Here is a 26,338-nt window from a genome sequence, read left to right as displayed (position 1 = left end):
AACATACGAACGGGAAAAATTTAATAAAGATTCGAAGCATAAAAAATTTTTCGCCGCTTGTCGAAAACCGGCATTTTTTGTATTCGATCTCGAGCGGCGTCGAATACGAAATACGTATAAATTGCGCTTCGGAAAAAGCGGAGAAAAAAAATGAAGCGTGAAAAAAATTACGAAAAAGGTAGTTTTGAAAATTTTTTAACAAGTTTTTTCTTCTTTTTTTTTGTGCTCCGGTACAATATTGTTATAATATCCGGTCTTGTATACATCACGCTTGGCCGCCTTTCGCTACTACATTTAACATGGTTGCTGCTGGCAGAATAGTAGTCTTTTGAATGTTTGAGTCGGAGCTTTGGCTGTCTCTCGACGAATATACGAAAAAATATGAATGTATAGAAAATACTTACTCGTGTAGTCAGTGGTTGGTAAAAAAAAAAGTTATAACTGCGAGCTTTTACAAAAGCTTGAGAGAAAAGTTGTTATCGCGTGTGTAAAGCTATAGTCGTCTACTCGTTAGCGTATGTCTACGTTAGCTATATACGTATACCTACGGTGTAAAATGTTGACACTTGAGAAGCGCGCAAAAAAAAAGAGAAAAACTTGAATTATCATTTGTCACGTTTCGCCAAATTACTTCTGATCATTAAAAGCCAAGGTTCTCGTCGATGTCGCTATGGTAGTTGAAACGTGATGTTTCATCGGAATATTTTAAACGCGTGTATGTCGTTTATATCGATGATACAGAAGATGAGACACGAGTATTAGAAGAGAAATACGTACGTACGTACGAATGGTGTAATTAATCGCAATGAATATACGAGATATGTGCGTGGTTGTGTGTGTGGTGATGGCTCAGATTCTGATGAAACCATTTGTTTGAGTGATGGTGGAATTGTCGGATGTTTTGCTTCGTGGTCAACTTGAATTTTTTACTTGAAAAATTTACGGAAACAATCCTGCTAAGAGTTTTGAAATGGAGGATTTTTTATTTTTAGGAATGGATTCTGATTTTCTTTCGAGTTTTCGAAATTGTTGAACCGAAACTATATACGTTCTGTGATTTTAATTGTTCTTAAGAGATAATTGGGAGGAGTGAAATAACACAAAATAAATACACGATGTCAATCGTAAGAATTTGTGTGGCTAAAATTCAGGACGAAATACTGGCTCGTCAGATCACCTGTATCTAACACCTCTGCCTGCGAAAAATTTTCAGCTTGCTTGAAAACTTTCCCTTTCTCGAAGCCTTTATTTGAGCTCTTTTTCCTATTTTGAACAGCTTCAAAAAAAATTATTGTGAGATCTCATCCCCTCGATCATTTTTGGAGTGATGATTACTTTTTTGAAAAGTGGTGTCTAATGGACTCTTCAATTTTCCAGAAAAATCAAATTCATTTAGAGGAATTTGTACTTAATTTTCTCTACTTTTCGCGATCAAAATTTCGATTTGTAGGTATGTTCTTTTGAAATGTTATTTACGCCTCGAAATTCAACTTGCTAAATAAGTAGGTACCTAATTTAGAAAATTTCGATAAAATTCGAGAAAAAATGCGAGAAACGTAATAAAACGTGTATGAATCAGGGTGTCTAACGGTCATAAAAGTCATGAAAGTCACAAAAGTCGTGAATTTTGGTAGGTGGTCATGAGAAGTCATGAAAAATTCATGAATTGTGCTCGAAACACACTTAAAAATTTGTTTAAAAGCCCATAAAAGGAAAAAAATCACAAAATAAAAAATTTGTTCAAAAAAGCAGAAAAATTAAATAACTCAAATACCTAATTTTTGATCCTGTGAAAAATGGCAACCCTGTTTGATTTCCTCGCAGTTTCAAGTTATTAAATATTTGGGGGGTGGGGGTATTTTCATGCGGTAATTATGTGAAAAATAAGTCATGAAAAAGTCATGATTTTTGTCTGGAAGTTTTGTTAGACACCCTGTGGAAATGTGTTCAAATGATGTAAAAATACTATTAAAAAAAAGATTTAAAATCACAAAAAGTTATCTAAGATTGATGAAATTTTAGTAAAATTTATCAAAATTTCATGAAAAATATGTGGTGAAAACGCATTGAAAATTGAAATGATGTAAAAAAAAAAGGATCAAAAAATTATTAACATTAAAAACACTGTAAATCATTCACAATAATGATGAAATTTGAGTAAAATTGGTCAAAAATACGTGAAATGATTTTAAACAAGACGTGTTAAAATCATGTTAAAAATCTCTAAAAGCCTTGAATCACTAAACATTGACAAGAAGTATTACAAACTTCAACGAAATTAGCTAAAAATGCTTTAAAAAGTGATTAAAAAATAATGAAAAAGTGTGATGTAAAAACACTTCAAAAAAAAAACACAGAAATTTTCTAAAAATTACCGAATAGATATCTCAACGAAATTTACGCAAAATGCACGGAGGAGTTGAAAATGTGTCGAGAAGATGCAAACATACTCAAAAATTGTTAAAATCACTGAAACTGAAAATCACCTCAAAGTAATGGCTTTTTGATGGAATTCAGCAAAAAAAAAAAAGAAAGAAAATGTGTTGAGGACGTTTTGAGTTGATGTAAAAATACTCAAAAAACATTGAAATTGCATTAGAATTTTTGATTTTGAAACAAAAAATATGGAAAAAGCGAACCTCAAAGAATAATTTTGAATTCACATGAACAAATATTGGGGGAGGGGGGTATGTGTCCTAAAATGTTGGGTGAGATAAATGCCTCAACATTTTTATGGGTTATGTGTCTTAAAATGGGATGGGAATAAATTTCTCAAACTTTTGGTATCTTTTCACATTTTTAAATTCTAAAACTACAAATTATTGTCAAGAATTGAGCTTCTGAAAATCGTTTTGATTCAAGGGAGGGAAATGGGAAGAGGGGTTGACTCGGTCCCTTTTGTATGTCTTGTTTTTGAGGCTTAAAGTTATTTTTCACAGTGAGTGCCTAGATCTAGTTTTAGAGTTGAAATAGTCAGCGGAAAAAGTGAATTCATTTCCCTTCCCCTTCCAAGGTGGTTTCCAGACCCACACCCACATACCTCAAATATGATGAAAGTATTTTTTTTGTAGAAGGATACCTACCTATTGGTCAAAAAAGGGCGAATTTTCGCTTTTTAAAACAAAATTCAAGGCACGTAGCACCTCCTCCTGCAACCCTCATATATACAGAATAATTGAAGCACTTAAGCACATTTTTACTATTTGAAAATTTTTTGAGCCGGGTATGAACACCGGCCCCGTCCACCTAGTAGGTCTATATTAGGTTAAAATTATCTTTCAATGTTCTTCTCGTGCAAATTTTTACGTTTTAGGGTCAAAAAAGTTGATGGAACCAAGATTCATGCATAAATTAATCATTTTCTCATTTTGGCCTCAATTTTAGACAGCTGCAGATTTCTTCCCTCCCTTTAATCAATTATCTTTTCGGGTTTAATTGGTACCCACTCGTTTGTAATTGAATGTCCTCCGACTCTGATCACAATCTTTGGGACACCTTGTATAAAAAAAACTTGAAATTTTGAAGCAAAAATTTCAATTTTTCGAAAGATTGAAATAAAAAATGAGTGTTTTTCGTGTTCTGCATGCAAAAAACTAGTGATCGATTCTGAATTCTTCCTTTCCCTCCCCGCTCAGAACCCTTATCATTTCTGAACTTGGCTACGTTTTCATGAAAAATTTCTCACTACGTTGCTGTCTTATGAATAATTATGATGTAATTTTACTTGTTATTTATTAGCAATACATAGAAAATATTAGCACCTATTACTTACGTATCAAAATGCACCTGTTTTGTTATGACATAGTTTTCTAAATTTTAGTGATTTTGTGTTTGTTTTTTTAGGAGAAAGCGACGAAATTTCAGTAAACAAGCGTCAGAAATTTTAAACGAATATTTCTATTCACATTTAAGTAATCCTTATCCTTCGGAAGAAGCTAAAGAAGAACTAGCCAGAAAGTGTAGCATAACAGTATCACAAGTAAGTCAACGAGAAATTTTTACTTCGCTATTTTGAAAATATGTTTAGGTATTGTTGCTGCTGTTGTTTATAACATCCGAGTACACCATAGCATAGCATAGGAGACACAAAGCGTAAATTCGCAAACGATGTTAACGTATTCCTGCGGGAACGAGAGAAAGGAAAAAGGATGAAAAAAATTGGCCTACGTATACGAAACAGGAAATGGCAAAATCGTTCGCATTCGCCTTTCCAGTTGTTTTTTCTTCTCCTCAGCGCAGCATCCCTACTATATCCGAGTTTATAAAAAAATATTCGTTCGGTTGGTGTTTTTCGCGTTATTTGTCTACGCGAAATTATATTATTTACTCGGTCGCTTCTCCGCGTGAGGAACGTACAAGCGTCTTTTTGACGGGTGGCTCTGCCTGCATCCTCCATATATATGTAGTATACGAATTCGAGATGGCGAATACGTTTACGTATATTTTTAGTATAGAAAAAGAGAAAGATAGAGAGAAAAAAAACGTCGAAACACGTTCGCCGGAGCTTTTTTTTATATTCGTATATTTTATTGTTGTAAAGTTGCCGGCGCGATTTTGGCGCGTGAATTAAATTTACAAAAAAAAAAGCAAGCCCCCCAAAAAAAAATATAGAAGAAGAAAATGCTACGCGAAACCCATTGGAGTGTTGAGAGAAGGCGAAAATAGAGTAAAAAAAGTTTTTGTATAAGCCGTATAGAAAAAGAAGAAAAAAAAGAAAGAGAAAAAAAATATAGGAAAATGAGAAAAGCGCGTATATTGGGAGTTTTTCTTTTCTTTTTCTCCCTATTGTATAAATACCGGGGCTTTTTCGTGTCTTCTTTTTCGCAGTGTTGATGGTGAAGGTGGGGCATGAAGCAGGGGGGCAGACACGTCGAAGAGAGACGCAGCAGCAGGGAAAAAAGAAGTAGCAGCAGTTTAATTTTCGTCGTTATCTAAAGCAGAGAGGAGGAATACGAGCGGCGGTATAAAGAAAGAAGCGAGACGGAGGGAGGAGACGGGAGAAAAGGGGGATGGAAGAAAATTGTACTCAGGGAAGTAAAAACATCCGAAGCATTTTCTTGAGAAATTTGATTAAAACTGAGTATTAAAGCTTGCCGACACCTCCTACTCTATTTCAACGTGCTCGGTTCGTCGTTTCGGGTTGTTCGGTGTGTTTCGCTATCTCTGTCTGTCTTTGTTCGGCGTTGCTATTTTCTCTTTTTGACTTTACGGCGCGATGCTGCGCCGCGCCGCGGCACGAAACGCGAATAGGAGAGATCCGTTTTTCTTTATCCAAATTACCCTTTAGATTTTATAATCAAATGAAATCTTTTTCTTATCGCGCTTATCTGCTTAATATATTTTCTCGGGCTGCTGTTGAATTATCCCTGCGATGCTGTGCTGTGCTGGCTGGCATGGCTGGCTGCTGCGCGATAGCTGAGTGAATTTATTTTTCATTCGCCCAACGAGAAATGTTACGCTGCTGAGTGCACACAGGGTGCAGGGTCATTTGAATTTCTAAAATGAAGTTAATTATTCTGTTTCTCGGGATAGTGAGTTTTTTCTCCCGTCGACTCCGTATACTCTCTCATCGGTGTGCTGTGTAGCGAGTGTTTTTTTTTCTTTTTGCTCTGTTCATCTGTGTCTTGGTATTTTTTTTAGAGAGAAGTGGAATGAGACGATGTCGACGAGTTGTAGATTTATGTAATGTGGTGTTGAAGGTGTTGAGTGTGTTACTAGCCTACTGTTTTTGATGTTCAAGTTTAGGTGATGGATCGAACTTTTCAAAAAAAAAGTCGATCTTTCAGTATATCATCAAATAATGAGAAATATAATGTCAAAGAAACGTCGTTTTTTTGAATTTTCGTGTTTATGGGTGTAATTTTTATCAAAATGCAATTGATTTTTGAATTTGTACAATCATAGAAGGAAACGTCCTGGAGAAATTGAAAATTATGGAATGAGTGACTTTAAAATGTAAAAATTCTTCGACGATGGCCAGAAAAGTTTTCAATGGGGCAGGGTAAAAATGAAGTAACTATCTGGTTAAAATTCAAAAGGAAAGTGGAACACGAATTGTCGAGTAGTCGTCACAGGGTGACCCATCTCATTACGATGAATCGAATTAATGATTTCGAACCCTCCCCCCTTCCCCAGGCAAATACGTTCGAATTCAACGCAACTTTTTACGTGGAAAGCATGAGTTGAAAATTTTCAAATCGCGACAATCGACATTTTTTCGTCCTAAAAAAATGAGAAAACTTGTTTTTCAACTCGAAAATTTGATCTATCATTTCTAGATTTGTATTCAGTTAGTTAAGTTGCTCCGATCTGGGTTCATTAGGCAGTTGTTTTGCTTAAAATTTTACGTTTCACTTTTTAAAGTAGGTACTCCTGCTTCTAATTTTCAATACTTGGAAAAATTTAAAAAAATTTTGAAGTTAGCCAAAACAAATTTTATGATAAAATTTTTAGTACATAATTTCCAAATTTTTCACTAGCTGAAAAAAATCAAGAATTAGGTGTACGAAGAAAATGAAAAAAAAATGCAGGGCATATCCCCTCCCCCCACGAGGAGGTTCTTATGTAAGAGGTGTAGCTTTCGTAACATTTTGAGGAAAAGCTGGAAAATTCAACTTGAATTAATTGTTATTTGTTTGTGATGAAAATTTTAATCTATAAAGAATTTTTTTGTTTTGAAATAATTTTTGGGAAAATTCTGCGAAAAAAAACTGGAGGCAGCTCGTCTTGAAGTGTCTATGGGACCATGATTTTTATGGAAAGAGCATGCTCCTGGGCCTCTGGAACTCCCTTAACCAAAATTTTAGTCATTCAAATTGATTTTTCGATTTTTGTTTTGGCGAATTTTTGAAAAATCAAAAATTGACCATTTTTGTGAATTTATGCTTTTGAATAAAAAACGAACCTATTTAACCAGTAAAAATAATGGAAACTAGGAAATTAGTCCCTTAGTATTATCCCCCCTCTTCCTCACAGAATTTCGCCATTTCAATCCATTCTGGAGTCTCCAGCAGGATTTTCGATTTCTCCAGAATTGTTGAATTTCTCGAAGAAGTCATGGTAAATTGAGCATCTGAAAATCGATTTGTGGCATATTCTCCACCTGTTCGTTGAATTCAGGCGCATCTGGGTCGATTCTCAGGCTGACACTTCTAGTGTATTTTTTTGACCAGCTTATTTTACAGTTGGGGGGGGGGGGGCAGAAATCAAAAATTTTTAAAATTGCGAGATTTTCAATTTCTCCCAAATAAGAGGAGTTGAATTGAGCAGCTAAAAAATTGAGTTGTGGCTTATTCTCAATCAGTTCAATGAATTTATTCACATTTGGACCGATTTTCAGGTGGAAACCATGAAGTGTGTTTTTTGACCATAACTTAGTTATCACTTGATGAAAGTTACATTGTTATTTAAACAAAATTTTAATGATGCATCGATATTTTGTTTTTATTTTCCAAAATCATATTTCAAAGCAGTTGAAGTGAATAATTATTATTGTTATTTGTTTTTAATTAATTAATCGGTAGACACATACTTTCAATGAATTACTGCCCATTTGCCAACATTCGAGCCATTTTATTAAAAATATTGATTGTTAATCAGTGCGATTAGTTTGTTTGTTATCGATTTTGAGAAATATGGCCATAAGTATTATGCTGATTGCACTGATGCCATAACGTGAAAAAAAAAGTCAAATCAACTTTTGAATTCCACATGATCCCTGGCAACAAAATAAATTAAGACTTACGAGAGAGGAAAGGGAGGGGTAGTACCCAAAACTTTCAAAATTTCAATTTGATTCTCGAAGTATGATTTTTTTTTAAAATCAAGACATCGAATTTTCGCATTTTATTTTTCTTTCAATCACGAAGTGAGTTTTATGGAGCGATGGGGGGGGGGGGGTTCTAAAAATTTTAGTTAAAATTGCTGAATATCAAAACCTCAATAACGCCTTTGAATGGTAATATTTATTTTTGGTTCGCAAAAGATTTGAAAAATTCGGAACATTACACGTATCACTTATGTCAAATACTGAATAACACAGACAACTTGATCAGATGAAATCCACAGGTTTATTGATCTGAATATTCTGCATGAAGGTCCCAATTTTCTATTTGTTAGATTAGGTTATAAGTGAATAGGTCTATGTGGATCAGTTATGCAATTTATTTTCCCATTACGTTATCGTTCGGTTTCCATTATTACGAATGCATTTATTCCAGATGCATTTGTACGATAATTATTGCGATTTAAAAATTAATTTGTTTTATCCGTTTATCGAATACGTAAATTGGAATAGTAAAAATACACCTATCCTACCTATTTAAATAAACTCGAAGAACGTAGGTAATTGATTTATTAAATATGGTAGACAACGTGTACGTCGTGTCATGCATGACTGATGAATTGTGAAATAAAATAAATATCAAGCAGACCGGTCGAGTTTTTGAAAATTATACCTACACTATGCGTGCTGTCGGTATAAAGAAAATTATATTGTATATTTTTACAACGTGATCATTCGTGTTATTGGCACAGATTCTGATAAACGACTAGCGATGTCTCAATTTACGATTAGAGGTTTTCCTACCATATAGGGTATTTTGTTCGGAATAAATAATTTTTCATATTCGATCCTCGTGGAATTTTAATTTAAATCCTATGTGCGCTTGCATGTGTGTGTATATGTGTGTGTGTGAGAGAGAGGGATAGGTACCTGTGGAAATGTTTATGCGAATCTCGCGTACTCGATGTTATCGTGTATTTATCTCGAATGAAATGATCGATTATGTATACCTGCGTTTTTATTACTTTATATGTGTACTGGGTAATTGTATTACTAATATTTTTCGTGTTTATAGGTTTCAAATTGGTTTGGAAACAAGCGTATTCGATATAAGAAGAACATAGGCAAAGCTCAAGAAGAAGCAAATTTATACGCTGCGAAAAAAGCTGCCGGTAAGATTAATGATTAGAATTTTCTGTTCATCTAAGGGTTGGAGGGAGGAGCTATGAGAGGGTAAAATGCATGAAATAATAAAAGAATAGGTAATCAAGTTAGCTTGCCCAGTCATCTTCCTGGTCTGACGTGAATCGTTATCAGAGAATGCAATTAAACTCCAAATTTCCCAACACTCGACTGCAATGAGAGCTCTATGAACTCAAAAATTACAGAACCGAACAAATCAAAGTGAAAATATCATCAGGACCAGAAGCAGGTCGTTTGGCAAGCTGTATAAAAGGATAAAGGACGAAATTTAATATGTAGAGTAGATAATAATGTACCTAACTGGAAAAAAAATAAATGAAAATGCACCGGAAAAATACGCTGGAAAAGTCTAGATAGGTACCCGAATGTAATAAAAATAACGCACGCGAACTACGGCGGAACGCGTATGTACATGACGGGAAAACTAGGGCACATTTTAACGGGCAGAATGTTTCATTTAACAAAGAACAATTATATAACATATCGGTGGAAAAAAAAAGGGCCGAAGCATGAGAAAGTGGTAGTGTATTAAGAATGAGGGAAATACTAAAGCACACCTGTGACTACCAAACAGAGTAGTGTACGAGAAGAGGGATTAATACAATAGGATTCGTGTGTATTTTGAAACGAAAGAGCTGCAGTATACATTACATCTACTATAGAGATACGTAGCTATATTGTATGTAGAGATTGGTAGAGATGTGTAAAGGTATAGTACGATGTATAATATGGTGGAAAAGGAAAGAGATACATGGTAAGAAGCAGGATAACGATACACTTTTGTGAGCCTACTGCTCGAAAAACCCATCTCGATGTATCGAGTTGAGTGAAAAAAAGTCACAACTCGAATGAAGTTCACCTCAGAAAACTCTTTGCAAGGAGTGGCTCTGTGTTATTTTTTAGTGCAGGATTGAGGATGAGGTAGGAAGGGTGGAGGAGACGTCGATGGTTTGGAAAAATTTATTCTCTTTTTCTGTTGAAATATTTTGCACTTTCTAGAAAAATACATGTTTCACTTTTCTGAAAAAAGGTTCTCTTCTAGAAAAATATAAAATGTTTCACTCTTTCTAAAAAAAAAAAGAAAAAAAAATGGTCTCACGTTTTCTAGGAAAACAAATTTTCTGGGAACGTGAATATTTCATTTATTCTGGGAAAATGTTTCATTGTTTTCTAAAAAAAAAAGAGAAAGGGTTCACTTTTTTTAGAAAAATGTTCTACTTTGAGAGAAATATTTTATGCTTTCTAGGAAAACAAATTCTTCACTTTTTCCAAAATCTTAAATATCTATGTATTTCCCTTTTTTTGGAAAAATATTTCACTTTTTTTTCTAAAAGGAGGGAAGTTTCACTTTTTCTGGAAAGATGTAAGTATAATTTTTTCTTGAAAAATAAGTCTTATTTTATTTATTTATTTTTTTATTGAATAATCTTTCACTTTTTTTCAAAAAATGAATGCATTGCTAGTTTTTAGGAAAATGTTTTAAGGAAACAATTTTTGCTTTTTATGGGAAATGTTAAATCTGCGAATAGTGGGGGGAGGGGGTTTCTGTTATCAGGGCTTATTCTAAAAAAAATTTTGCAGCTCACAAAGTACTTACAAAAATCTAAAAATTATTGTGCCCTCCCCCCCCCCCTCTCCACCTAATAATCAAAGATCATCTGCTCGATATAAAATTGAAAATTTTATCAAATCGATTTATTTAAAATCAATTTTAGTTGAATTCAACTCTTCTTCCATCCCCCTCTCAACTTCGAATCAGTATTTGAACAATGTTTTGTATACGTTGAGGTAATCTGCCCCCAATACTTGATTTCCCTAAAACGTGCCTAATTCTGAAAATTGAAAAAAAAATTCATTTGAAAAATAGCTTGACTTTAAAATTGAAGGTGTTGAAAAGCAATTACATTTTTGAAAAAAAATCTCCCAGTTCATTTAAATTTTTGAAAATTGAAATTTGTTGACTTCGAAAGTTATTTTGAGAAATTGTCTATTTTTGATGTTGAATGTGCTATATAAGGGCGATGAATTGTAAAAATTTTGGAGGTGCTTTGAAAAATTCATCTCTTGAAGTTCATAAAACTTTTTAAGAATGCTTCTTCATCTTAAGTTTAAGCCGTTGTATAGTTGCAAAAGAGTGATGGAAAATCCTTTTAAAAAAATTTGTTTGTTTGATATTTCAAATCAAGATGGTTTTTGATCCAAAGCTTTGTAGATGAGTATTTTTCTCCAGAATAATGAATTTTTTTTGAAATTTTCATTCCCTCCCTTTGGAAATTAGTTCGTTATATTTGAAGTACAGTATATTTCCATCCTAGAAAAATTTTCCTTTGTATTTGTCAAAAACACGTGTTATTTCTAGTAAAAAAAGTTTTAATTTTCTTGGAAAAATGTTCTCGTTTTCTGAAAGAGTGTTTTATTGTGCTCTTGGAACAAGGTGCTTTTCCCCCATTTTCAATTAATTACCGATGATGTTAATTGTTAGTTGATATGTCAGTCAACATTAGATGTAAAACTGGGATAAAAATCGAAACACCCTGTACAGAACCATACACAAATATCTTGAACATTGAGTTTCACAAGCTCATACATTCGAATACCTTGATATTGCTATAGAAGAGAAAATCCTTCGTAAAGCTTGATGGTCTCGTTATGAAGCGCATACTAGTATATACCATCGGCACATGTAGAAAATAGAGGTCAACGAAAAAAGAAATAAACGGTGGCGGTGAAATAGGAAAAGAAGAAAATGAAAGGTGGTACGATGGCGTGTGTAACTCGGTGAAAAAAGAAGAAAAAAAAAGCTGAAAAGAAAAAGAAAAAAGAAGTAGCAAATCTGACTCTGTTGTCACCTAGAGGAACGAAATTAAAATGGTACCGTCGATGAAGACGAAGAAGGATATAGGAAACGGCGAGGCGAACATAGAAGAGAGGTGAGGTACAAGGCGAGGGATAATAAGAAGAAATGTAACCTTATAGTACAGAGTGTGGCGAGAGAAACGAGAGAGACAAAAATAGAGTGAAATAGGAAGACCGGAGTATAAGCGCGCAAACCAGAGAGTGAAATACAGAGAGAAGAAAGTAATAAAGGCGGGTAAAGGAGGAAGGACGGTCCAGTATAAAGAAACTCGGGTAAGAAGCAGGACTAAGAAAACCCATTCAAGCTGTCAAGAGCAACCCTTGCATCCCTTCTAACCGTTTGATATATTAACTCCATTTCAGTTGGTTGGTTGTCTCTGCCAACTCCTCCTTTCCTCCAGGGACCATTTCTGCTCCGCTAGGCAAGCTACATTTTCGTGAAACACATTTCAAGCATTTTCTCTCCGGCATGAGACAAAAGTCAAAACATTAACAGCATGCTGCGCCACCAACCAGCTCAATAAAAGATCTCATTTTTTTCTTTTTTTCGCCCGTCGACGTCGACGTCGCCGCCACCGTATGCCCCGTCGCTGCGTGTCTCGCCTCGCGTCGTATGCTGCGGTAGAGGTAGGGCGGGAGGAGGGAGGGAGTTTGGACGCGAAAGCAGCAGAAATTTCCGTTTTTCTGTATCGCGCAAATCTCAGATAACTTTTTATTTATGTCGGGTTTATTGCTTTTTTCGTCAGACCCTCCCCCTCCCCTCTCTAGTGTCTTTCAGTAGCCTGATCTGCAGTTCTGCTTGAGAATGATGATGTACGAAAGTGGTCAAGGTTTTCCGATATTTCTCGAGATTTTGAACATTTTTTTGTAAATTTGAAAATTGATGCGAAAATTTGTGTAATTAATGTGTATTTTTTTCTTTTAATTGCAGGAGCGTCGCCGTATAGTATGGGTCCTACATCGCAAGGTACTCCTACGCCAATGATGTCACCTGCACCTCCTGGTGGTCCGCAAGATAGCATGGGCTACAGTCTCAATATGAATGGTAACGATTATGCTTCTCCAATGTCTGGTTCGCAGGTACAAATTACTTTTATTACGAGGAAAAAAAGTGTGCCCTAGTTGGAAACCATGTGGAAGATGGAACGAGTGCTCTGTCGTGAACGTGAAAAAAGAGGTTTTCGAGTAGAAACATACCCATCAAGGAGGAAGAAAGCAGTGCCTCTGAGGCTCTGATAGTCTTGTTGAGTTAGAATGGCTACAATTAGGTTCCTCCTCAATTTATTTTTGCTCGTGAATTATTTTTTTTGTTAGGGAGAGGGATATTTTTTCAAAAATTCTGAAAAGTTCGAAGGGTGTAATTTTTTGAACGTCCCATGATGTTAATTATCGGTTAAAAATATTGATAGTAAATTTTTCCTGCAGTCAATATTAGTTTTGAAAAATATTCATTTTTTATAATTTCTTGCATTGATATTTCAAAAGGCAATCTTTCTCGGATGAATTTCAAAATTTTCAACAAAAAAAAATCGTTCTCAGTTTTGGAATTTGTGAGAAAAATTTCTTATCTATCTTGGTTTAAAAAATTGAAAGAAAATCAAGGATCCCACTTCTGTATTTAAATTGTCATTGGCTTCGATTTTAAGTTACCCCCCTCCTCCTCCCTATCTTCCCCCTTTATCCCAACGCTATTATTGCTGATGTCAGCTGTATGAGTGTAAAATTATGGCCCGGTGAATTTTTCAAAAACCAAGTCACTCCCCCTTCTTGTCCCACCCTCTTCCATCTTGTAGGTACCTGCGTCATTCATCTCGTGATTTTGAAAAAAATTCAATCAGTCGTTAATTAGCGAAAATTTTCGCGCACCGCGTATAAATCATTCGCGTAGTATTTCAAAGTAATCTGGAAAAAGAATAAACAATGAGCTAATTGAATCAATCAAATGAAAACGAGTACGACAGCGCGAGTGTTACGATTATATTGTATGTGTGTGAGTGCATACAACTACGTGTAATAAGCTTAAGCGGCTTCTCTCTGTTCCTCGAACGATATTTGATAAATGCTGAAATGAGTTTTGAAGAATAGGGTAATTAAAAATTTTGACAGGAGCTGGTTTGCGCGTATAGAGAGCGTTTATTGTGTGTGTTCTGGTTGATTTTGCTACAGGTCTGCCAACCTCCGCCGAACCAGAAAATATAATACATATTATAAAGTTGGCGTATACATATAATTACGTAATCTCTTATATTTAGGCGCTTCAACTAATTAATTTAGCGCTTACTCTGTATAACAATGAGAAAAAATTTGTCTTTACGAGTGCCCAACTTGAACGACGAATTCTTTTCTTATACGCCTATAAATTGGTACGCGGTTAAATTATAGAAAGAAATTAATACTTATGCTTATTTTATAGAAAATCGACGACGTGTTTTGTAATGTATTTTTTTTTCTTTTTTGTGTGTTACAGCCACCATATTCTGATGGAGGGATAGGGTACGATCCGATGGGGCACCAAGTAAGTTTAATATTTGACTAATAAATGCGACTATGACGAGTTTCGAAGAACCAAAATGTACGCCTCATAGGCTAAAAATAATGTTGCTAGAAGTTTTGTTCGAAATTACTCGAGAATTAGCTCCAGAGGTGTCCCTGGAGGGGAAGTAGGGCTCTCAAATGAGGGGCATTTTCGAAAAAAAGTCGTGGTTTTTTCACTCTAGTCCCTACCTAACCTGTTTTGAGAAAAATTGTCCAGTCCCAAATGAACGAATTTGCGATTCTGCGTCGATTTGTGCTATTGAAGTCGAAATTCAAGACCACTTTTAGAGTTCATCTACTGAGTGGCTGAAAATTTGTAAATTGCTTATTTTTTGGGTGAATTCGTGTTTTGAAAATTTGTTTTTTTGCAAAATATTTCGCATTAATTAATTATGCCAATATATTGAAGGATATCATTCCTGAAACAGAGGAAATGTTTTGGAACGCAGTAGTTCCAATTTTTTGGTCATTATTGCTGATTTCAAAAAATCGAGAAAAATAGCAAAAAAAAACTTATGAAATTTTTTCGGTTTTTCGAATCGTCAATTTTGATGGAAAATTTTTTATCGAATTTTTTGTCGAATTCCTATCTTTAGTATTATTTTGAACTCCTTCTTCTCAAAAATTCATTTTTAAAAATTTCAACTTTGAACGTTCATATCTCCTCAAAAAGTGAATCGAATAGGCTCGTTTTGGTCTTACTTTTCTGCTGAATTTTATCGCCTTATATGCCCATCTCAATTTTCCCAAATCCGGCTTTTAAAAAATTGCATAAATAGGTATGTCGAGATATTGAATCAGAAATGATGTGAGAAGTTAGAACATTGATTAAGAGAGCCAGTTCTAGAGTGGGATACGGGGGGGGGGGTGTCACTCACCCGCAGTCATTTCTCAGTCGGAATTTTCTTCAAAATTTCATTCAAGTCGGTCAAATTTTGGACGAGTAACCGTTGAGTTATGCCAATTTTATCCAACAGCTACCAACTAACTGCTTAAAATCCAAAATTTTGAATGAAACTCCGACTGGAAAATTTTCAAAAACTCGAAAAAAAAATTTCACCAAAATTTCTGCTTTTCAAAGCGTTATGATGCCATGAAAACGTTTATTTCAATGTTGAAAATACTGAACATTTTTTTAAAATTTTGTGCCTTTGCGAAAATTTGCGATTTTTTTAAATCTGTATTCATTCAAGATGTTTTCAAAGGTACCTCCAATCTGGAATCAGCTCGAATCGTCTTTGTGATGAAAATGGAAATATCAAGATGCAAACAGGAAATTTTTATAAAATCACATTTAAAAGTTGTATTTCAGAATGAATTTGAAAGTCACGGTTTTTGCTCGAAACACACTTGAATTTTTTTAAAAATTCATAAAATGAAAAAAAAATATTAAAAATTTGTTCAAAAAATCAGAAAAATAAAAAAACTAAAATACTTACTTGGCTACAAATTTTTTAAAAAAATTCCACTCAGTTTTAAGCTATTCAATTTGAGGGGGGAGGGGGTATTTTTATGCGGTAAAAAATGTGAAAAATAGATCATGAAAAAGGTCATGATTTTTTTTCTGGGAATTTTGTTAGACAGTAGACACCCTGTTTCATCCAGAGAATTTCGATCAAAACTTGAGATATTAGGACCATGTGAGTCAAAGTTTCAAACATTTATTGGACTAGTTTTTCATTTCAATTTAGTAAATTGGATGTCGATTTATTCATTTGTTGATTTTTCCATTTTTTGTTTTTTGCCTGCAACTACCTAAATCGAACAGACCTACCTCTGGCCCTTCACCTTCGTCTACCCATTCCTCAATATTGATGAAAAAAAGCTGAAAATGCACTTTCACCTAACATGTTGCAGTATTGAGTTTTATTTTTTTTGTGCTTGTGTCAACTGAGAACATGCTCTGATTATTTCTGTTGAAATTATTTACAATTTCTAATATGTAGGTAGTCAGATGGACTTGAGGCGAATCCCAAAATTTTGAAAAAAAAATATACTTGAAGAATCGAATCAATGAGAATTGAAAAAAAAAACAGAGAAAACCAATGTATACGAGTAATAGAACACTACGTAATTGTAATTGTAGTACATCAGAATAAGACTAAAGATGAGTGGAGTTTTCGACTCAGTATAGTCTGTAGTGTATAGACGCGTAGACACGAGTTTGATTAATTGATCGCTCGACGCGTACATACGCGCAATGAAAAGATCCGCAGAGAGAGGACATTATAAATAAGACACAGTAAAAACAGATCGCGCCAAGGTTTTGATAAATGACAAATGCTTTAACATTAGTTAGGTGGCGCTAGTCTTTCTTCTTTTTTTATTTCTTTGTAGTGAATTTTTTTTTTCTTATGGTCTTTTTCAAGATACTTCTTACGTTCTCTCGGTGTGCTTATGTGCTACCTCGTTTACAACTTGATTAATTTCAAACGTTGATGAAACATTCGCTGTCATTGGATTATTGCCGTTGGTTGGCTGGTTGGTTGGTGCTGCGCACGTAGCTTACCTACTCTGCGGGTACCTATGGTTTTTGGCGTGCCTATTTGAGACGATATATACGGTTACCTGTACGTTAACACGTCCAATGATATAGCCATTTTTTTGCCTTATATTTCTTCCGTCTCGTGTAAATAGGTGTCTAAAGAATGAACGAAAAGAGAGAAAAAAAGAGTTAAATTTCAACGTGTTGATGATAATATTTGGCTCATTTCGTTGATACCTACCTACACCTGTTAATCTATATAACGAGTTGAATTATTCCGAATGTAATTAGAAGAAGATTGTGAGCTGTGTGAGGTATATATATACGAACGAGTACCTACGATACGAGAATAAGGCGCGCGTTGTGGGTGTGGGTGTAAGGGATCGAAGTATAGTACAAGAGGAGGAGGGGGAGGAGGAGGACGAAGAGTAGAATAAACCTCGCGTATAAATTACACGGTTTCGTTGTTGCAGGTGATTTGTAGTACTAATCTGGAAAAAAGCTCATTTCGTAATTATACTAAAATAGAAAAGGTAAGCTATGTGTCGGTGTAGATAGCTGGGTTGGGTAAGGTATGGTATACCTACAGAGGTAGTATATTGCCTGCTTGCGTAAATTTCAGCGCTGTGTGAGCTTCGGTTCAAATAACTATAACACACAAATACATACAACGAGTACGAATATAGGAGAAGGTACAATGGGGTACGTATACGTAGACGATGGTGCTTTGTCGAAGAAAATGAAAACGCGCTTCATTATATAGGATTTTTGCAGGCTGTTAGTCTTACGTTTTTAGTCTTTTCGTCTACACGAAAACCGTAAAAATTTATGGTATGGTTTTCGTTGTTGTTGGCAGCGAAACGTGGATATTGTGTCTATTAGCGAATTGCTAATGCGCCTCCAAGTATGTAGGTTTCCATTTCTTTAACTGTGTTTTAGGGTGGGATTTTCATCGGCGTGGATTTAAAGGTTGTGTTCTTTTTTTTTTCCTTCGAAAATGTCGTCGACTATAGATGGAGGAGGACGAGGACGAAGATTTGCAAATTTGCTGAATTGGGGTGTTATTAGGGTAGAATGTACTTTTAGTATTCTAATAGTTGGTAGAATTGGTTGAGAAAATCGAAAAAGGGTTTTAAGATGTGATGGCTATTGAAATTGTTTTATGAGAATGAGTCAATGGTGACGTAAATGGAGGTCAAAATTCTTTATCGCTGGATTTTTTTTTCTTTTGAAACTCTCAAAAGTTCATTTCACAATTTTTTTCGAGGGATGTCCGATATTGAAATCTCCCCCCCCCCCTCCAAAAAAATGTGTTCATAAACATCTTGCTGCAGCAAATTTGTTAGCAAATTCAATGAAATTAAGTGAGAATGATCTAACACAAAAATTTATCCGATGTTTTAATTTTTAGGAGAGAAGAGATTCAAAATCTTCATTCAAAAAAGTTGAAACAGGAATTTACCCAGAGAAAATCGAGAGTTGACTGGCAGAATATTCAAAAATTGGATTTTAAGAAATATTAAGGGGGAAGAAAGTAATTTTTTAGACTTTCTTTGTGCTGAAAGTTCTGGGGCCATGCTCCTTTATGAACTCATAAAATTATAGCACGAAAAATGACTCGTTAATTCATTGACAAATTGGGGAGGGAGGGGAATTTTTTCACATGTTCGTCTACACATTGGTAAAATATCTCAAAAATGCAAAATTTTTCATTTTTTAGGTTTCTGACGGTATTTTTGCAATATACATAATATATATGTAAGTGCCAATCTTGTAATTTTTTTCCCCCGAAACATAAAAAGGACTAAAACTAAGATTTTTCAGAATTTTAACTCGTGAACATTATAGTTATACATATTTGAATTACAAGTTTTTGAGTCGATTTTTTTTTAGGTTTTTGAAAGTGGCAACGCTGATTTTGACATCATTCGTCGATTTAGTCGATTAAATACCCTCTAAAAGTACTACTTACAATTTGAAGAAAAGTTCAAAATTCTATATCACATACAACCGGAGCTATTTCCAACTGACTTTTTTCATTTTCGGCCATTTTGAAGAACTTTGAAGCTCCATAGCTCCGCCAAAAAAAAAATCGTGTCATTCGTCATTGTTTGATGACCTCTACACATGATCTGATTTTTTTAAAAAATCGAATACACATCGTGCAGAAATCCGCCGATTTGACATGAAATGACCCATTACAAAACGCCTAAAAAATTGTTAATTGGTTCAAAAATGGTTAAAAATTGTATTAAAGTACTGAAATTGCATAAAATTATGAAAAAATGTATTGAGAGTTGAAAAAAACTACTTAAAGGCAACGAATAATCAGAAAAATTGACACAAAATTGATTAATTAATGGTGAAACAGTTATCCAGATATTGTCAACTTTTTTCAAAAATAATGTAAAGTTGTACAAATACTCAAAAAAAAAAAAAATTGAAAATATTCAATTCAACAAAAACTTGTTAGAATTTACGAACAAAATAAAAAAGTTGATGAAAATGCTTAGTACTGAAATTTCGTGTTGAAAAAGTTGCCCAAAATATTAACAAAGTTCATAAAGTTACTAGCAAATGAGCAAAAATTGTAATATTTCTGACAAATCGAAATGAAGTTGAAAAAAAGTCGCTGAAAAAATGGCCAAAAGGTCGAAAAAAATGATGGAACTCAACGGAAGTCCAAAAAGTTTGACAAACATAGTAGAAAATTGTGAAAAATTGATGAAATAGTGCCAAAAATTCATAAAACGTTTGAAGTTGCTCGAAATATCAAAAACGTTGAAAAATCAGCAAAAATGGCAGTGTTTGCTGAATTAAGTATCTTTGATGACATTTGAAAAAATACAAGACTGTGTAAAATTATAAAAAGCTTTTTATAAAAAAAAAATTTTTTCAAGTTGAAAAAATTACTAAACTCATTGAAATTTCATCTGTTGGATTTTTGGAGACAGCATATTCCAAAATTCCCACAATCAAAATTTCAGGTGCTCAAATTGGTTTTTCTATCATTTTTCGTGAATTTTGAAAATTTAAAAATTGTATGATTTTCATCTAAAGTGGCCAGTTTTTAGTTGAAAAAATTAAAAACTTTTCTGATGTCTAATTTTCTGCAAATGTTGTGCCCTTGCTTGACTGTTGAAAAATTGAGTTGGAGAAAAGAGAGGGGGTGAGAGGCGAGTAGCACAAGGGAAGGGATGAAAAAATTTTTCAATTCTTACTGCACCTTTGCTCCGCAGCCCATTCTGCAAAATGTCGAAATTTCGATCTGGATTTCATAATTTCATCATCTGTACGATTGTTAATAAATTATTTCATTTTTAAGTTCCCAAGAGAGCTGATGCTCGAATCAGAATGCTTCCTTTGCCCCCCAGGCCCCCTTCTCGGTAGCCTGGCTGAGAATTCTAGTCAAAACTCTTAATAAAAAATAATTTGAAAAAATGAGAATGCTCTGGCGTAAATTGGGGAAAATATTTTTCATATAATATTTTGTCCTTCCAATTCATTATAATTTCTTTTATTTTAAAAAAAAAAAAAGAAAAATTAAATCTGATCCAAAAATGAGAAGATGATTGGTATTTTTTCGAAGGGAGCTAAAGTTGCTATAAATTTTTAAAATTTTAGTCTTCAGTCGATATTAGATAGAGAAACAGGAGAAGGGAGGTGCATAACAAAATTGAAATTCTCAACTAAATATCTCTCCCTCCCTTCCCCTACATATTAACCAGTCTAGAATGATATTTCCAACAAAAAATTATAAATTGAGTGAGTATTGACAACCTGAAGAGTGTAAATGAATTGGTCAAATTCCTCCTTCACCTCCAAGAATTGATTATTCTCTCTCGATCAACTCGCTTTTATTGCGTAATCGATAAAGAAAAACACACCAAAACCAATTTCCCTGCTTTTCCTCGTTCGAATCCATTTAGTAAAAAAAAACACACGATGACATGAACAACACATTGTGTCCTTCGAAACTCGTCATATGCCGAAATAGATCAAGACACGTGGACTCGTGGTAGACGTGGTGTAAAAAAAAATTACACGACACCTACGCAGCCACTATGGCAACTAGTACCTAATATTACTGTATAATTCAAAATATTTGTAATTTTTGTCCAGGGAGTTGTAACACCAAAAACATCCGGTTCTCCACCGATGAGATCAGACGGTTGGAATCCACCGAGAGAGCAAATACCAGACTTTCAACCATTGCACCCGGACGATAGCGGCGATTCTTCCGATATCGATATTAAACGACCTAAAATGTAGACTGTATCGCTCATCAATCCAATTCCACTACAAGCCATCTTCTTCGTATGTGTACATCATTCGCGGAACCTGTATACTAAAAATCTTCGTATTCTGTTCTTCGTGTTAAACTCATCTCATTTGGGCAATTTTTATGGAGCATCTGTCTGCTTGTTTAGTTCGTGTATATCGAGATGATCAAGCTTTCAAATCATCACAACAACGAAAAAAAAACGAAAAAAAAACGTTGCACGGTATTCAGACTTCTATCTTCGTTTCCACACTTCTACTACTCGTATTATTTTACGCACACACATACACTTGCGTGATAATTTAAACCCAGTATACCTACAATTTTTTTATGATATTTTTCTTCTTGTGTTCTTTCACACTTGTATACGACAAACAAAATCAAAGGTTAACTATGTATACTTATTTATTATTATTTTTTTACGTGTTTTAATTTATTCGTTTCTATTAGGAAATTTACACGGTATTTAACTATACTGGAATTGAAATGGCTATTTTTTTTTTCAAGTTGTTACCATATTCAATTGACATAATTCGTGCTTCGAGTGTAATTTGTAAATTTGAAATTTTAACATATTGACGAAGCAAAAAAAAAACTGTGCTCCGAAGACCACCATATTTTAATTTTTGACTTTCCAATCACAGTATACAAAATAACTACGCTTGGATTAATTTTGATTTTTCATTCTTATTCTATCTGTTCCTGTATTTTTTTTAATACGTGCCTTTGTAAGGAAATTTCAGTATACGAAATTATTGTTTTCTGTTTTTTTATAATTTATAAGTTTATCTTGCCTTTCCAACTCACCCAGTCATAGCACTTCTTTTACCTATGGAATTGTTAAAGGTTTATTTATTTATTTTTTGTTACTCGTTCGATACGAGATACGACACTGTACACGTAGAATTATTGTTATCCTCTCTGTTTCGGGGGGTGTTTGAAAGCTTATTTATTCGAATGAAAATTTCGCCAGAGTAATCGCTCTCATCGTTTGATCTTAAATGGTGTGAATCATATGTAAATGTGTACAATTTGTCGAATTTTCCTACGTTTTGGCTAAAAACGTATGACGGAATTTATCGACGAAGAATTTTTTTGTAAAGTATTTCGAATTTTTAATGTAATGTTTTTAATACGATTGTATGTATACATTTTTGGTAGTTAATTGTCAAGGTTTTTTTTTTTTTTTGTAACTATGCTAGGATTTTAAACATTAAGAGAATATTAAATTGAGAGATTTCATTGGTAAAACCATTTAATTTGTACACATAATTCTAATTGTAAATTGTTTTACTTTTTTTCAATGTTTGATTTTCTTCTTCGTTTTTTTTCTTTCGTTGCATCCTATTCCTTTTTTAAGAGCTTATGGATAGATCCATTGTTGAAATACCATTTTCAGAACTCTGGATCATCCATTGGTAACCTGAGTATACGTACTATATACACATCACTTTTATTGTATATTCTTTGTTATTTTACTATTTTACGCGAAAAAAAAATCATTAATGTTGATCGAATTTATACGTCTGAAGGGTTTTTCCATCCCCATGATGGATTTTTTTTGAAAAGAAAGGTGCCATACGTGTGGATTTTTTTTTTTGAAAAAGAACGAAATTTCTCCGATTTATATTGATTTGTTAATTGATTAGGAACTACTTAATGTATTCGTATAAAAAAGAAGTTTGATTTTTTTGCAAATTTGAAAATGAAAAAAAAAATGTGAAGAAATCGAGAAATTGGAAAACGAGAGTTTGATTTTGCAAGGTTGCCATTTTGCCTCGGGTTGGACCGAATCGCGATCAAAAACAACGTATAAATTTGATTAACTTCCCCTATCCCCCCTGTCCCTATGCTGTAGGTCGTTTTGCAATATATAGATTATGTGGTTTGTATTGTGGAAAAAAAAAATTAACATGGTGAATGAGTGCTCGAATGAAAAGGCATTCATTCTATTGTGATTTTCTGTATACCAAGATAAAGGCTACACGTCCTTTATTCTATTCGTATACGACCTTTATTGTATTTTAAAAGTATTAAATTTTTATTAAAAGTTTTACTATTGATAAGGCATTGTGTATAAAGAGAAAAAAAGTATTACGTAAGTTTATAATTTGTGCTTCGTTCTGTAGTTAATTAATTTTCGTTACACGAATGCGCGCTGAAGCTTTCTGTACTTTTAATGTGTATTTAAGCACAAATAAATTAATTTTTATTTTTATTTAATATAGTCTTATGTACCTCTACTTCTCTCTCAAAAAGCTCTTTTTATGGAAACAGTAAACATAAAAAAAAAAGAAAGGCAACTATAGTCGACATTTTTTTCTTCTCAGTATTGATAATCCGATGAATTATAATTATGAAAATTTTTCGTAGACGAGTTACCATTTTGACGCACATCGTACTTGTATTATTATAATTATTATTTTATTTTTTATTTCATTTTCCAATATCTAAAAAGTAGCGAATGCATTTTTTTTTATTCATATCAATTAGAACGATTGAGGTAAATCGTCTCCTATCGTTTTATTATGATTGTATTAAATTTTTAAAATCCAAAATTTAATTTATGGCTTGTTTTTTTTCCACCAAAAGAAAAAAATTGTAATCGGATTATTACGTAATATTAATTTTAATTTGCTTTTGATATATAATGTTTCTTTTGTTACTTATAATTTTTGGGATACGTTTTATTTTTTAAATTTTATTGTTCCATGTGTGTTTTTTTTTCTCGGCATTATATGTGCATGTAAAAGATATAATGTTTTAACTTATTTAATTCTTTGCATAATATGTTAATTTTTATCTGTGAATTATAAAAAGAAACGATTGTATACGAAATAGCCTTTAATCTGTTTTAACATTGTATAAAACAGTCCGGATATTGTTATTTCATGTTATGTACTTTTTTTTTGGACAATAACAATGATTTCTTGCAGTATGTGTTTTTAATTATATCACCGAGTGAAACAGTGACCTTTTTTTAGCAGGGCTGAAGGCCTGGCCCTGGACCAGGATCCGAAACCCGAAAAAGCCCCGATTATTTCCTTGAAGCCCGAATGTCCAAGCCCCGAAACCTTAAAAACTGTAATCTACAAAGCCCTGGCGGCTGGCCTAAAGTCCAAAACCTTTTCCTCTGAAAACCAAGCTCTGAAACCCAAACTGTGATCAGGGCTTTTCGGGGCTTGTGTAACTTTTGTAAATTACTATTGGAATTACCGTTCTGTGCATCTCAAAACTTCGAAAGTCAAAAAAGATGATTTTCAAAAAAAAAATTTACAACTTCAGCAAAAAGTTTAATATTTTCAAGGTGTTTTCGGTACATTATTTACATATAATATTCTGTAGGCACTTAGTTTATTATTCTTTGAGAAATGATTAAAAATTCCAAAAAAAATTTTATTCTGATTGAAAAAAAAACTGTTCTATTCAAATAATTTTGAAAAAAAGCAATCGGAATCTGCCCTTAAAATGGTTTCTTTTTTTTCAACAGAAAATCAAATAAGATTTCACTTTATTGTCCATTTAAAATTGCAATTGAGGGGCTTCATGGAAAAGGGGCCTTAGTTAATTTTTTTCCACTGACTTTTTCAAGTTCAAAAGGACTTAAAAAATGTTTCTACATGCTAAAATTTTCCAATTCGTTTTTTTTTTCATGGAAGAACAGTTCAATATCACTGAATATGGTGAAATTAAAAAAAAAATTTAATACTAATTAAAAATGAAAAAAAAACCAAAGAAAATGATTAAGGCCCCTTTCCCATGGAACCCCTCAATTTCAAGCCCCGGAAAGCCCTGAACACTTCATTCAAGCCCTGGACACTGAGCCCTGAAACCCAAACCCAAAATTTCCTGGGTCCCAATCTAAGCCCAAGACTTGATAAATTTTCGATAGAAAGCCCAAGCCCCGAAACCCGGAACCCGAAAACAAATTGTTCGGGGCCTCATCTCTGCTTTTTAGGGAGAAGTGTACTTATAAAAAATCAAAATACTGATACCAGATGTATTTTCATTATTTATTTATTCATTCATTCATTCATTTTTTTAAATCAAAGAGTTTAGAAAAATACTGAACATGCAATTCAGTTCAAATAATCGATATTTTTCATGGTAAGTTGGCATCTCTGATATAAATGAATTGTTAATTTGAAATCTGACACCTTAATTTAGCCAAAAATCATTCCATCCTTTCAATATAGGTGGTTCAACTTAAATGAAGAAAATATCATAGGTACCGAAAATTCTAACCCTGTCGAAGAAGTTGCCTACTTTCGAGGCGCAAAAATTACCCATGCAAAACACTGTGTTTTTTCGAGATTCAAAAAACATGATAATTTTTGAAGCACTGGTATTTTCAGCAGTTGGAATCGGTTTTTCAATATATATAAAATTATTTTTTTAATACCTACGTTTTTATATTGTTCAAACGTGTTTTATGAAAATTTTCCTGCATTACCCAACTTTTCTGAAATGGCTTCGGTAGGTATTTTATTTAGCTATTTTAAACGACTTCAGGTAATTATTTTTTTTTCTGCGTTAAGCGTTTTTAATTTTACACCCACTTTACGTCTTGTTCTCAAGATTTTTTCATGCAATTTTTGCAAAATTTTACAGAAATTTCATTTTAAAAAAACTAAAATTAGTCCTGAAGGCTGAAACTAATATCAAGACTTTCGAACCAATTATCATATCAACATTTTCGGTCATTCTGGAGGCTCCAGCATGATTTTTGAATTACTCTAGAATTTTAAAATATCTTCTAGATGAGAAGGCAACTTTGGGAAGCTAAAAATCGAGTTGCGGCCTATCAATTTTATTTTATTCTTTCTGGAGTATTTGTAAACTTTGGATTTGGAGAAAACGAAACCCGCGTTGGAGGCTCCAGAAGTCCAGAATGACGATGACCGGAGATGGTGAAATTTGGTGAAAAGATAAACAGTGTAAATTGCTGAAAAAAATGGTAAGTGTATTATTGTGAAAACTCAAAAGTCAAAAATTTAGGTTCCTAACTAGTAGAACAAGAACTAGAACTTAGAAAAAGAAATTGAAACTTGAAACTTGAAACTTGTTTCAAGATCAAGATGATTCAAGATTTAAAGAATTTATTTTTAGATTTTAGAGTTTAGATTTAGACCAATGTTAATGTTCTTTTCTTTTCCAAAATTGCGGTCCCATCGGCCATCTCCCATTCAAATTT

The 26,338-nt window shown here is 33.5% G+C and overlaps 1 protein-coding gene across 4 annotated transcripts in view; it reads left to right on the top strand.

Annotated features, from left to right (window-relative positions):
* Nucleotides 1-24,082, top strand: part of exd (extradenticle) — a 163,770-nt gene extending 139,688 nt beyond the window's left edge. Inside the window, exons 5-9 of one of the 4 annotated variants that reach the window (XM_065343753.1) lie at nucleotides 3,844-3,979; nucleotides 8,859-8,955; nucleotides 12,774-12,922; nucleotides 14,310-14,357; nucleotides 20,985-24,082. In XM_065343753.1, the coding sequence (XP_065199825.1) occupies nucleotides 3,844-3,979; nucleotides 8,859-8,955; nucleotides 12,774-12,922; nucleotides 14,310-14,357; nucleotides 20,985-21,134 (580 nt within the window). In that variant the 3' untranslated portion in view covers nucleotides 21,135-24,082. Of the gene's footprint in view, nucleotides 1-3,843; nucleotides 3,980-8,858; nucleotides 8,956-12,773; nucleotides 12,923-14,309; nucleotides 14,358-20,979 lie in introns of all 4 variants that reach the window. The other 3 variants (XM_065343754.1, XM_065343755.1, XM_065343756.1) reach the window with 3 other exon arrangements.
* Nucleotides 24,083-26,338: the final 2,256 nt, after the last annotated feature.

Source organism: Planococcus citri, chromosome 1 (genome assembly GCF_950023065.1).
Source record: "Planococcus citri chromosome 1, ihPlaCitr1.1, whole genome shotgun sequence".
Classification (NCBI taxonomy): domain Eukaryota; kingdom Metazoa; phylum Arthropoda; class Insecta; order Hemiptera; family Pseudococcidae; genus Planococcus; species Planococcus citri.
This window is presented reverse-complemented; position numbering and strand designations above follow the sequence as displayed.